Raw genomic sequence first — 13,124 nt, forward strand, 5'->3', positions numbered from 1 at the left:
GTCATCCGACTCAAAATGCCCCATGCCAGTCCATCTCATCTCACCGATGCCTAGTATGTCAATATTTGTGCGTTCCATTTCTTCCTTAACAATATCTCATTTTCCTACATTCATGGTTCTCACATTCCATGTCCCAATCACCAGTGTCTGCTTACAACTGTTCCTCTTCCTTTGTATTTCCATTGTTAAAATAATTTTGTTATTAAAAAAAAAAGTTTAAAATAAAAGAACACATGACAAAATGTGGAAGGACAAAAAGTAGCTGAAGGTAAAAGAATGAACAAATAGGTTATGCAGCGGTGAAAATCTAACATTAAGGTGATCCTTCAAGAGAGAATGAGAGCAAAGGAATAATTGTTTCCAGTTAAATGTTGTTGTTGTGATCCTTTTCCAGTTCATGAGCATGATGACTGGGTGTTCATGTTTTTGTATGACATGTGCCTCCCATAAACTTTGTTACAATGTCAGCACATTACATGTCTGATATGAAAAATAAATTGTTGTTGATGTTGTTAGTACGACTCAGAGTGACCCTATGAACAACAGACCTGAACCCTGTCCTTTCTTGTGCCATCCTCATCATTCTGACACACTTAAACCTACTGGGGCAGTCGATGTGTTATTTCATCTCATTGAGAGTCAGCCTCTCTTTCCTTGACTCTCCACCTTTCCAAGCATGAGGTCTCTTTTCAAGAAATCACCCTACCTAACAGCATGCCCAGAGCATGTGAGATGAAGTTTCACCATCCTTGCTTCTAAGGAGCTTTCTAGCTACACTTTTCCTGAGACATATTTGTTTGTTCTTTTGGCTCAAGGGATATTCAGTATTCTTCTCCACCACCACAGAACAAAGGCTTCAATTTATCTTCCATCATCTTTATTCAGATGCACTCAGATGCATCGCAAATGATTGAAAAGACCATGGCTTGAATCAGACACACATTAGTCCTCAAACTGACATCATACTCCTCAATAATTTGGAGAGGTCCCTGACAGCAGACTTGCCCAATCCAATACATCTCCTAATTTCCTGACTGCTAGGACCAATGAGGTTGATTGTGGCTCCGAGGAAGTTGAAGTTGTTGACCATTTCAATCTTTTCTCCATCTAACATGAAGTTGCTTATTGGTCCAGTGGTAAGAAATTTTGTTTTCATGTTGAGATGAACTCCATATTGAAGGCTGTATACTTTGATCTTCTGCAGCAAACCCTTCAAGTTCTCCTCACTTTCAGCAAGCAAGGTGGTGTCATCTGTATAAAGTAGATTCCCCCCCCCCCGTATAAAGTAGATTTATTCACGAGAGGAGGAGGGAATCATTTGAGATTGGCCTATATGGGAGAATTTTAGATAACGAAACAAATGAACAATTGTTCCTTCCAGATGGCGGTTGTAACGGAGCGAGTCCCCAAAAAGATCACCGAGCCAATTAGCCGAATTAACAAAGTTTATTACGAGTTCGAACCCGGGCTCCCGCGTGCTGACAAAGCAGCATCCAGCTGAGAGCCCCGAATTGATGCCTGTCCCTCCTTTTATACCTCTGCTACTCCCCTGCCCAACCGTACACGCCATAATTGGCCATCCACAGTAGTTTGGGTATTTGTCCACCTTCAATTGGCTAGCCATAGCTCAAGGTAACAGTTTGGAAACCTATTTGAATCTTATAGGTTACTTCAGATACAGGAATGCAGAAAATCCCTTGTGCCCTTAAAAAGAAGAATTCCACTTTATGGTAGTTGATCAATCAGGGTGGGATTTACCACAGGTGGGGGTTGTTTGTTTGTTAAAAAAACCACTCAAGCAGGTGGGGTGGGGTTAACTGTACTTTACCAGAAACTGAGTTTCTGATAACTGGTCCTTTCAGCTGTGGCTAGAAGTACTCTCTGGGTCTTGGAGGGAGCGAGCACATATAGATTGATCATAAACATCATCTGACTCTTTAAAGACGGCCATCTGCAGATGAAGTTCCTTGTCTATTATTGTTACTTACCTTAGAATTGACTATGACTCCTATCAAAACTATAAATCAGAATCTTGCCCTATCGTACCCCAAGCTCTTGATCTCAAGCCATTGTTACAATCACTGTATCAGTCCACTTGTTGAAGGTCTTCCTCTCTTTCTCTGATCCTCCACCTTTCCCAGCAGGAAGTCTTTTCCCAAGGACTGGTCCCTCCGGACAGTACGCCCAAAGGCTGCAACCTGGAGTTTCACCATCCTTGCCTCTAAGGAGCACTCTGGTGGCACCTCCTCCAGGACAGACTTGTTGTTCTTTTGACAGTCCATGGGATATTTTTCAGTATTCTGCATCAACACCATAACTCACATATCTTTATTTTTCTTCTCATCTCTATTCATCATCCAACTGTCAAATGCACAAGAAGCAATGAAAAAATGCCCATCACTTGGATCAGGTGCATCTGATCCTTGTCTAGAAGGCCTATTATGGGACCACATTCCTGAGCAGTAAGTGATTACCAGGCTTGCTGGTGCCGGAGGGGCTACTTATCTCATTTTAGGCGTAGGCACATGAGTCTGTGCTCATGGGAATTCCTGTGATAGCAGGAATTCTTGCTTTCCTGCTTTGAATTCCAATGGTGAGTGGTTTCTGAGTGACCCTGCTTCAAGATTTGTGAGAGCTGGCCCAGAAATTACATTAGTTCATTGATAGTAGACATCTGCAGTTTATAAGACTTCTCTTCCATAGTTGTTGTTAGGTGCCATTAAGTTAAGTACAACCCATAACAACCCTCTGAATACTGATCTGAACACTGTGCAATCCTGTACCATCTTCACACACTCAAGCCCATTGTCGCAGTCACCATGTCTACCCACCTGCTTGAGGGTCTTGTCTCTCCTTCGCTGCCCCTCCTCCTTCCCAAGCATGATGTCCTCCTCCAAGGAATAACTTCCTCTAGTAAGAGGTTCAAAGTATGTGAAACAAAGCCTCATTATCTTGCCTCCAAGGAGCACTCTGGCTGCACATTCTCCAAGATATACCTTTTTCTGTAGTAGCAGCAGAAGGATATTGGGAGGGTGAGCCCTTTAATTCAGTGTTTCAATATGAAACATCTTTTTAAATATATGAGTATTGAACATACAATGGACTGCCAAGAGAACTAACAGGTTTATCCAAAGAGGGTGAAACCAGGCTGCTCCTTGGAGGCAAGAATTTTGAAGCTTCATTTCACATCCTTTGGGCATGTGGCCCAGAGGCACCAGTTCCCAGAGAAGGACATCATGCTTGGAAAGATAGAGGGGCCGCACAGGAGAGGAAGACCTTAGATGAGGCTGATTGACACAATAATTGGGACGAGGTGGTAGGTGTGTCAGAGACAGTGAGAGTGGCTCCAGGTAGATTTCAGAGCTATGGTACATAGGGTCACTATGAGTCGCAGGTGGTTTGATGGCACATAACAACACAACAATGGGATATATCTCTCTCCCTGGACTCATCACTGCCTTCTGGATCTTGTGACAGCTGCATACAACTTAAGGGTCTCAAAATTTAGTATTTGCTCAAACATGGGATCATTTGAGATACAACCCATTTAACCCATTTTTGTTATTGTGATATTGCTTATTGGTCCAATTGTAAGAATCCTGGTGTTCTTTATATACTGAGGTATAATCTTTATATATTGAGGTGTAGTACAAATAGGTTCATCCTAGAAAGGGTGAAACCAGCCTGCTCCTTGGAGGCAAGGATGCTGAGGTTTCGCCCGACATATTTTGGGCATGTTCCAAGGAGAGACCTGTCCTTGGAGAGGGACATCATGCTTGGAAGGGTGGAAGGGCGGAGAAAGAGAGGAAGATCATTGATGAAATGCAGTGATACAGTGATTAGGGTAATAGGGTTAGGTGTGTCAGAGACAGTAAAGTTGGCACAGGATGGAGCAGCTTTCAGGGCTGTTGTACATAGGGTTGCTATGAGTCACAAGTGACTCGATGGCACATAACAACAGCAATCCATGGGGAAGATTATGATCATCATTAAGTGTTTCAAGTGTTCTTTACAACAGACAAAGTTATCTCATATGTACATCACAAGTTGTTAATGATTCTTTCTCCAATCTTGATGCCAAATTTGTCTTCATATAATCCAGTTTTCAGATTATTTGCTCAGCACTGTTGCTGCTGCTGTTGTGTAACCACCCATAGCTGACCCTCCGTCGAGTTTTCAGAGGCAGTTAATTGCTAGGGAGGATTCTATCCTTATGCCACAGAGCAGCTGGTGGCCTCAAACCCCGTGCCTTTGGGATTGCAGCGCAGCGTCTTGCTCCTAGGCTACCAGAACCCCCTTACACACTGAATAACTACAGTGAAAGGATACAAGGCTGACACCACCTTTCCTGATTTTAAGCCATATGTTATATATATCACCTTGTTCCATTTGAATGACTGCTTCATGGTGTCTGTCCAGTTCCACATAAACTCAATGGCGTAATCTAGAATTCCCATTCTCCACAATGTCATCATCATTTGTATAAGCCACATAATTGATTACTTTGCATAGTCAATAAAATACAAGGAAATGTCTTTTTTATGTTCTCTGCTTTCAACCAAGAACCATCTGGTGTCTGTCTACCCATTATTCCACGTCCTCTTCTGAATCCAGCCTGAATTCATGGCAGTTTCCTGTCAATGTACTGCTCCAATTGGGTTTTTTTAATTCTTTTTTGAAAGAGTTACCTAAGTGTGATTTTAATGATATACTGAGTCACTGTATCGAAAGGAATTGGAAGACACAGAAGAATTTCATGAAACAACATATGAGCAAGAACCTATGGTGATGAAAGAAGAAGTTCAGGCTGCTTTGAAGGAAATGGCAAAAAATAAGGCTCCAGGAATAGATGGTATACCAATTGACATATTTCAGCTAACAGATGCTCCCTGGATGTGCTCACCAAGTTGTGCAAAGAAATCTGGAGAACCACCAATTGGCCAACTGACTGGAAGAGATCTATATTTGTTCCTATCCCAAAGAAAGGTGAACCAACAGAGTGTGGAAACTACAGAACAATCTCACTGATTTCACATGCAAGCAAGATTTTACTGAAGATTATACAAAAACGACTGGAACAGCACATCAGCAGAGAACTGCCAGAAGTCCAGGCTGGGTTTAGAAGGGGTCGTGGTACTAGGGATATTGTAGCTGATGTTAGATGGATCTTAGCTGAAAGCAGGGAATACCAGAGGGATGTATGTCTGTGTTTCATTGACTATGCAAAGGCATTTGACTGTGTGGATCATAACAAACTATGGCTGACTCTGAGAAGAATGGGAATCCCAGAACACTTGATCGTTCTAATGCGAAACCTATACTTGGACCAGGAGGCAGTCATCAGAACAGAGCAAGGGAACACTGCATGGTTCAAAATTGGGAAGGGCGTACGCCAGGGATGCATCCTATCTCCATACCTTTTCAACCTATATGCAGAACAGATTATCCGGGAGGCTGGGCTCTATGAGGAGAAATGTGGGGTCAAGATTGGTGGACGATTTATCAACAATCTGCGTTATGCAGATGACACAACCCTGCTTGCTGAAAATGAAGAGGACTTGAAGCACCTGCTGCAGAGTGTCAAGGACTGCAGCCTACAATATGGATTGAGGCTCAATGTCAAGAAGACAAAGATTCTCACCACTGGACCAATTGGCAGCATCAGGATGGATGGTGAAGAGATTGAGATTGTACACAGCTTTAGTTTGCTTGGCTCCATAGTCAACAGTCTTGGCACCAGCAGCCAGGAAGTTAAAAGGCACATTGCAATGGGAAAGTCTGCTGTTAGGGACCTCTCCAAAGTGCTGAAGAGCAATGGTGTCTTTCTGGATACTAAGGTGCGTCTGATACAGGCCATGGTCTTCACAATCACCTGTTATGCATCAGAGAGTTGGACAATGACCAAGGAGGATAGAAGGAGAATTGATGTCTTTGAGCTGTGGTGCTGGAGAAGAGTATTGAGAATACCATGGACTGCTAGGAAAACAAAGAGATTTGTCCTGGAAAGGGTTAAACCGGGTGGCTCCTTGGAGGCAAGGATTCTGAGGCTCCGTCTAACATACTTTGGACATGTTGTGAGGAGAGACCGGTCCTTGGAGAAGGACATCATGCTTGGGAGGGTGGAGGGACGGCGCAGGAGGGGAAGGCCCTCTATGAGGTGGATTGATTCAGTGACTGGGATAATCGGGATGGGAGTGTCAGAGACAGTGCGATTGGCACAGGACAGAGCAGAGTTTAGGGCTGTTGTACATAGGGTTGCTATGAGTCGCAAGCGACTCGACGGCACATAACAACAACATTTCTCATTTCTTTTTTTTATTCTTTTTTCCCATTTTTTTTCCTTTCTCATTTCTGTATTCATTTTCATCAGTTTTCCTTTGGAATGGTCATAAATATCCATCTGTTCCAGTCAGTTGACCTTGGCATAGACAGATGGGCACTTCCAGTCCCACATCCATTTGATGAAGTTTTTCAATTGCTAGTCTTATCATTCCTGGAGTCTTGTTTTCAGCAAAGTTTTCAATGAAGCCTGGATTTCTTCCTTCAATACCATTGACTACATACTACTTCCTAAAATGAGTGAGTATTAAGTAATTCTTTTTTGGGGGTACAAATAGTCTATTTATTCCATTATCTTTTGATGCTTCCTGGATCAGTCAATATTTTATCTATAGACTTCATCACTATTGCAATTTGAGGCTCGATGTGGTTTTTCTTCAGTTCATTGAGTTGAGAAAAGCCAAATGTTTTCTTCTGATTTTCTTATTCCAGATCTTTGCATGTTGTATTATAATAATTTGTTAAGTATTCCTGAGTAGCCCTGTTCAAGTTCAATCCCAAGGGGGAAAGTCCCTCATCATTAATGTTCACATAAAGACCTGAAAACCAACCAGGAGTCAAGCTGAAAGACTTCAATTTATAGGGGTTTTTTTTTCACAGTTTTTCACAGTTTATTTAAATTTTTTACAGTTTTAAAAAAATATTTTCACTATACAAACAAGCCAGTGAATTTTCATTTATAAAGCAAATGGCTTAACATATGATACATACAAAAAATGGTTCAAAACTGACTGAAGATGTTTTATAATTGAACCATTTTTAACCAATTTATTGTTTTAGGAAAAACTTACATACACGAAAATGAATAGCAGTCTAGCATGGTGGTGTGAGCACAGGAATCATGGCAAGCTTTTGGAGTTGACTGCTTTTCTGGGAATGTGTTTGATGTGCAGGTTTGCTCTGTCCCCAGAGTGATGCTCAAGACTGTGACAGTGATGTGCCAATCGTGGTAATGGGCACCCATGGTGGACAGTGTTGGCTGGAGCTTCCCGACTAAATCAAGCCTGGAAGCAGGAGCAGCATCCGCTTCCAAATGGCTTGCCTCTGGAAACTCTATGTACGAACAGTGCTCAGGCTGTTCGTTCATAGGGTCGCTATGAGTCATCTACGACTCGATGGCATCAAACAACAACAACATCAAGAGGTGGCAGTTTGGACAAGTTTGGGTTTTCAACAGTGCCCTTTAGGGAAGGGGATTGTATGGGGGGGGGATTCCAACAGACCATACTATCTATGCTAATAACTATTTAGATAATAATCAAATCATACTACAAAAGCAAGAAGGGGGTGGAGTCAGTTAAGTCAATCCAAATCAATAATACCAGGATAAAAAACATGCAGAACCCCTGTAACAATAGCAAAGTTCAACAGACCAGCAAACAATAAAGACTGGAGAGGTTATGGAGAGATTGGAACCCTTATTCACTGCTGGTGGGAGTGTAAAATGGTGCAACCACTATAGAAAGCACTATGGTGCTTTCTCAATAAGTTGAAAATAGAATTTACTATTTGATCCAGCAATTCCACTACTAGGAATATATCTTAAGGAAACCAGAGCTGCTTCCCAAACAGATATATGCACACCCATATGATTGCTGCGTTATTCACAATAGCAAAGAGATGGAAGCAGCCTAAGTATCCATCAACAAATGAATGGATAGAAAAACTATGGCACATTCACACAGTGGAATACTACACGGCACTGAAAACAAGGAACTCATAAAATATTATACAACATGGGTAACCCTGGAGGACATTATGCTGAGTGAAATCTCTCAATCACAAAGGACAAATAATGCATAACACCACTGTTATAAAACAGGACTGACATGGGGGTTAGGGAGAAATTAAGAAAAGAGCAGATAAATAATGAACACTGTACTTAAACAGATCAAGGACAAAACTGTTTAAAAGGAATATATTGTTAGGCATTATTTGCATTATAGCAGTCCAGAATAAGAGGTGCATAGCAAAGTGAATTGGGGGGGGGGTTGGAAGGGAGGAAATTATACAATAATGAATGAATATTTTCTTTTAAAAAAAGAAAACGGGGGTAGGGAGGAAACATGCAACAATGACTGAATAAAAATGAAACTTTTCCCCATGAACAAATGGATAGAGAAGCTGTGGTATATCCACACAATGGAATACTATGCTGCATTGAAAAACAAGGAACTCACGCAATATTATTCAAACTGGGTGACTCTGGAGGACATTATGCTAAGTGAATGCCACTGTTGTAGAATGGGAGTGATATCAGGGTTGAGATAAGAGAAAAACTGGATAAATTATGTATACTGCATTGAAACAGATGAAAGAGAGAACATGTTAAAGAGATACATGATGATAGGGTATTACGGTTTCACAAGAGTCCAGAATGAAGGTTGGGGTGGAGTGGGGTGGGTATTGTATACCAATGAAGGAATTTTTCTTTTACTTTTCAAAGAGAAGAGCAAACTGGGGGGGAGGGGTGGGCAGGGAGAAAAGTGCAACAATGAATGAATGGAAACCCAAAATCTCTGTAAATGTTCATTAAAATAAAAAAAAAAAACACTAAACTAAAGAAGCCATGGTCTTCACAATCACTTGTTAAGCATCAGAGAGTTGGACAATGACCAAGGAGGATAGAAGGAGAATTGATGCCTTTGAGCTGTGGTGCTGGAGAAGAGTATTTAGAATACCATGGACTGCTAGGAAAACAAACAGATTTGTCCTGGAAAGGGTTAAACCGGGTGGCTCCTTGGAGGCAAGGATTCTGAGAACATACTTTGGACATGTTGTGAGGAGAGACCGGTCCTTGAAGAAGGACATCATGCTTGGGAGGGTGGAGGGACGGCGCAGGAGGAAAAGGCCCTCCATGAGGTGGATTGATTCAGTGACTGGGATAATTGGGATGGGAGTGTCAGAGACAGTGCGATTGGCACAGGACAGAGCAGAGTTTAGGGCTGTTGTACACAGGGTCGCTATGAGTTGCAAGCGACTCGACGGCACATAACAACAACAACAACAAAGAAACCTTAAAAAAATGCAACTTCTCTGTAAACTTTCATTAAAATCACAATTTGATAAAAACCAAACAAACAAAAAAACAAAAGAGTGTATAGATCATGAATACAGAACCAGAATAGGTAAAAGAAAGGACTACCTGCAAAGAATTGGAGCAAGGAATGCATTACAAAGTGAATCAGGGAAAGATGAAAAGGGGGCAGGGTGAAAAGTATATCAGTGAATGAATCAAAGTCCAACCTTTCTGTAAATTTTCACTAAAATCACAATTAAAAAAATTTTCTTAGAAAAAAAAAGGAAAGTAGAAGTGCAATTTAAGGTGGGTTTTAATAGGAGATAGGTTATGGTTAGTTCTGAAAGTACATAACAAGGGAAAACAGAGACAGCCAGCTTAACTTTGTTTTAATTGTGATCCAGAATGAACCATTTTTGAAGGTCTGAAAGTTTCCAATACATGCCCTTTGAAATCTGTGTGTCTCCATCCAGTCCTTTGATGACCCATCATATTGTCCATTCACTTCAGCTTTCCCACATGCTTGAGCAAGTTTCAGAGTCTGTACTGGCATCCTTTTTGGTCTTTTGTTTCTTTCTTGTCTTTAAAATGACCTTTGACTTATACAATGCTCTGTAAAAACAATCATTTGCAGCACACACCCACATCTTTCATTTCAAACAGTTACCCAGGTCTCTTTCTAATAGCTGCCGTTGCTATCGATGCATTAAAAAAAGTGCCCAATAAAGTCTAAGGGAGAAAAATGTAGGTGGGGACTGTACGTCCACAGGACATAGATATATCAAACTCATGTTCATTCCTCTCTAAAATCTACTTTCGGAATTTACTCTAACTCATAAAGACGGAATGGTTCTCTCAAGGTTGCACATAAAGTAAAAGGCAGAGCACCTGAGAGTACTTAACATGGAGAGAGGTGAAGCCTTTTCAGCCTTCCCAGCCCCCCTCCCGGGATCCCCATGCTTTACCCAGCCTGCCAGAATCTATGATCCTTTTGTTGGGATGAGATTGAATTCCCCAGAGCTCCCGTCAGAACCTGGCCAGCAACTCCAGTAACCAGAGCTGTGTGAGAAGAAAAAGGCAGGCCACTGGGGCAGCCGCACCCCAAACAGAGGTGAGGTCTCGGGTGAGTCATAGGGACAGGGACCACCTTCCTTGTCTCCAGGGTCACTGCTAACCCTTAGCCCTCACTCACTAGTCACACAGAACACTGGATTCCTAGCCCCAGGCAGTTCTCTTCTTCTTGTCCCCAGGGTTCCCCACCCATCAGGTGCTGGGAGGGTCCAGGACACCTGCCCCTCCACCCCCATACTGATGGTCAGAGCTGGGAGATGCTCATGGGATTTTGGGTGGAGCCTTCCAGTTCCTGGGTTTCCCCCCTTATAGCCTCAGATCCTCTCAGATTCTGAGGTGGGCTCTGGCCAGGAAGGGTGGGGCTGCTCCCGGGACCATCAGGAGACAGGCGCTGCCTTGGTGGTGACAGAGCGAAGGCGGGGCACAGACCTTGACCCATCCCTGGGCCTCCATTGACTTGCCATGCGCTGGGACCTGCTCATCCCTTTCGTGATTCTTGGTAACCCTGGAGGCCAGGGGATGACCGTGAGGGGCTTATGTCCCACCATCTGTAGGGCAGGACTCTTGGGTTCTGCGTGGAGAGGAGGGGGTCAGAGGAGGGAGTAAAGTATGGAGTCATTAGAAGAAGGGGAATGGGGTCTCGGAAGAAGAGGGCTGGGGACTCAAGAAGGAGGACTGGAGTTTCAGAGGAAGGGGGGAAAGGAACAGGTAGTAAAACTGGAGGAAAGGAGTTTTAAGGTGTGATCACAGATTCTATGAGTCTTCGTGGGTCTCCAGTCTCCTGCTTCCTTCTGTCTCCCCAGCTATCAGCTCTGCCTCCGGAGCCTTCCAGGACACAGGTGAGATAGCTGGGAAAGCCGGGGACAGAAGGGAGATGCTGGCAGGGGGGGCTGAAAGGGTAGGAAACTGGGGGAGAAGGTAGGAAGCAGGGGCTGGAGAAAAGCAAGATGAGCCTACAATTATGGGCGGGTGGTCATAAAGCCTTCCTCTCTTTACCCTCTGATGCCAGCTCTGAGCTCTGCCCTGGATGAATATGAAGATCTGGGTAAGGAAGAGGCCTGCCCCGGAACCTGAAAGGAGGTCTGGGGCTGACTGGGTACTGACTGAGGAGGTCTTGTTGGTATAGTGGTTAAGAGATGGGCTGATAAACCAGTTTAAAGCCAGTACACATTTCAACCTAGCAAACCCTATGGGGTGGTTCCCTTCTGTCTCAGAGACACTGTGAGTCGCAGCCCCAGGCAGATAAATATGTGAGGGGGGACACGATGATGGGACATGAAGACCTTTCTTTCTCTAGCATCCTCTCCTCTTGGGGAAACCAGAGCAGAGTGTGGAACAGGGCTTGGTCTGAGTGGCCCGGGGTGGTGGTGGATGAACATGGCTGTGACTCCCCTGCTTCCTCGTCGCAGATTGCGGAATCCGGGAGCCGCTGCCCTCCGCCCGTATCGTGGGGGGCTCAGATGCACAGCCAGGCTCCTGGCCCTGGCAGGTGAGCCTGCATCTGAATAAGAAGTTCGTCTGCGGAGGCACCCTCATCACGCCCTCCTGGGTCCTCTCCGCTGCCCACTGTTTTGTGCAGTAAGTATTCGCCTTGTTTGAACTCTCTCTTGCCAAAGCCGAGCCACAGCTAGACCCCTTGTCCACAAGGCTTACCTGCAGACCAGCAGCCCCCCTCTAACACTCTCAAACTTGGACGCCTGGCTGAGCAGCGTGGCTCTTGGGAGAGGTAGAGGGGTTCCAGCAGCCTCGTCCTGCCACGCCACAGAGCCAGGCCCCAATCCCATCTTTCCAACATTCTCAGGCAACACCTCCCAGTCAGATTCGGCTTTCTGTCTTCCGTGAACCTATGCCAACCTGTGGGGGCCTAGTGATAAGAAGCTGCGTTGCAAATCCTTAAGGCACGCAGTGTGAATCCAACAACCCCTCTGCGGACCATCTCCTCTAGTGTGATTTACTGCCTCTGAAAACCCCGCCAGAGGGTCAGCTATAGGTCGCATAACAGCACGCCAACCTCTAGACCCTCGCCCCAAATCCGCACTTGACCCCACCTCCATTCCTAGTACCAGTCATGGGATCAACCTAAACCCGCCTCTGCCTTGGCGCAGGAATGACACCGTGTTGCCCGCGGCCCACTGGTGGGTGATCCTGGGAATGCACTCCCAGAACCGGCTCGTGTACGGCACGCTGTTCCGGAAAGTGGAGACCATCCTGGTGCACGACAACTACAGCAGTATCAATTTCACCGCGGACATCGCTCTGCTGCGCCTGGACGAGCCTGTCAGCATGAGCCCCATCGTGCGGCCCATCTGCCTGCCCCGCGCTACGCACCGCCTGGTTCCCGGCACCTCGTGCTGGGCCACCGGCTGGGGGAACGTCCAGGAGGGAGGTAAACGGAGCCTGCGGGCGGGGCAGGGGTTCCACAGGGGTGCTGCCGCACCGGTGGGAGGCCCTCGGAAACCCTGCGCCTCCCTCCCCAGGGTCCAGCTTCTCCCCCCCACTCCCTCCTTAGCCCTCCCACCTTTCACCTGCCCGAATTTAGGGTTCTGATTAGGAAGCGCTGAGCCTGGTTCTGCCCCTTTCCTCCTCCATAAAAACAATCAGGTATGTCTGGGAAAAGTGTAGCCAGAGTGTTCCTTGGAGACGAAGCTTCTTCACATGCTTTGGCCACGTTGTTTACGAGGGGCGGGTCCTTGGT

The 13,124-nt window shown here is 44.9% G+C and overlaps 1 protein-coding gene across 1 annotated transcript in view; it reads left to right on the forward strand.

The window, feature by feature from the left end:
* PRSS36 (protease, serine, 36) overlaps window positions 1-13,124 on the forward strand; it is a 49,852-nt gene that overhangs the window by 28,847 nt on the left and 7,881 nt on the right. Inside the window, exons 3-6 of the mRNA XM_006896598.1 lie at window positions 11,233-11,268; window positions 11,439-11,474; window positions 11,839-12,007; window positions 12,535-12,815. Of these exons, the coding sequence (XP_006896660.1) occupies window positions 11,233-11,268; window positions 11,439-11,474; window positions 11,839-12,007; window positions 12,535-12,815 (522 nt within the window). The remainder of the gene's footprint in view (window positions 1-11,232; window positions 11,269-11,438; window positions 11,475-11,838; window positions 12,008-12,534; window positions 12,816-13,124) is intronic.

This window comes from Elephantulus edwardii, unplaced genomic scaffold (assembly GCF_000299155.1).
Source record: "Elephantulus edwardii isolate Elephantulus edwardi_28Jun2011 unplaced genomic scaffold, EleEdw1.0 scaffold00186, whole genome shotgun sequence".
Classification (NCBI taxonomy): domain Eukaryota; kingdom Metazoa; phylum Chordata; class Mammalia; order Macroscelidea; family Macroscelididae; genus Elephantulus; species Elephantulus edwardii.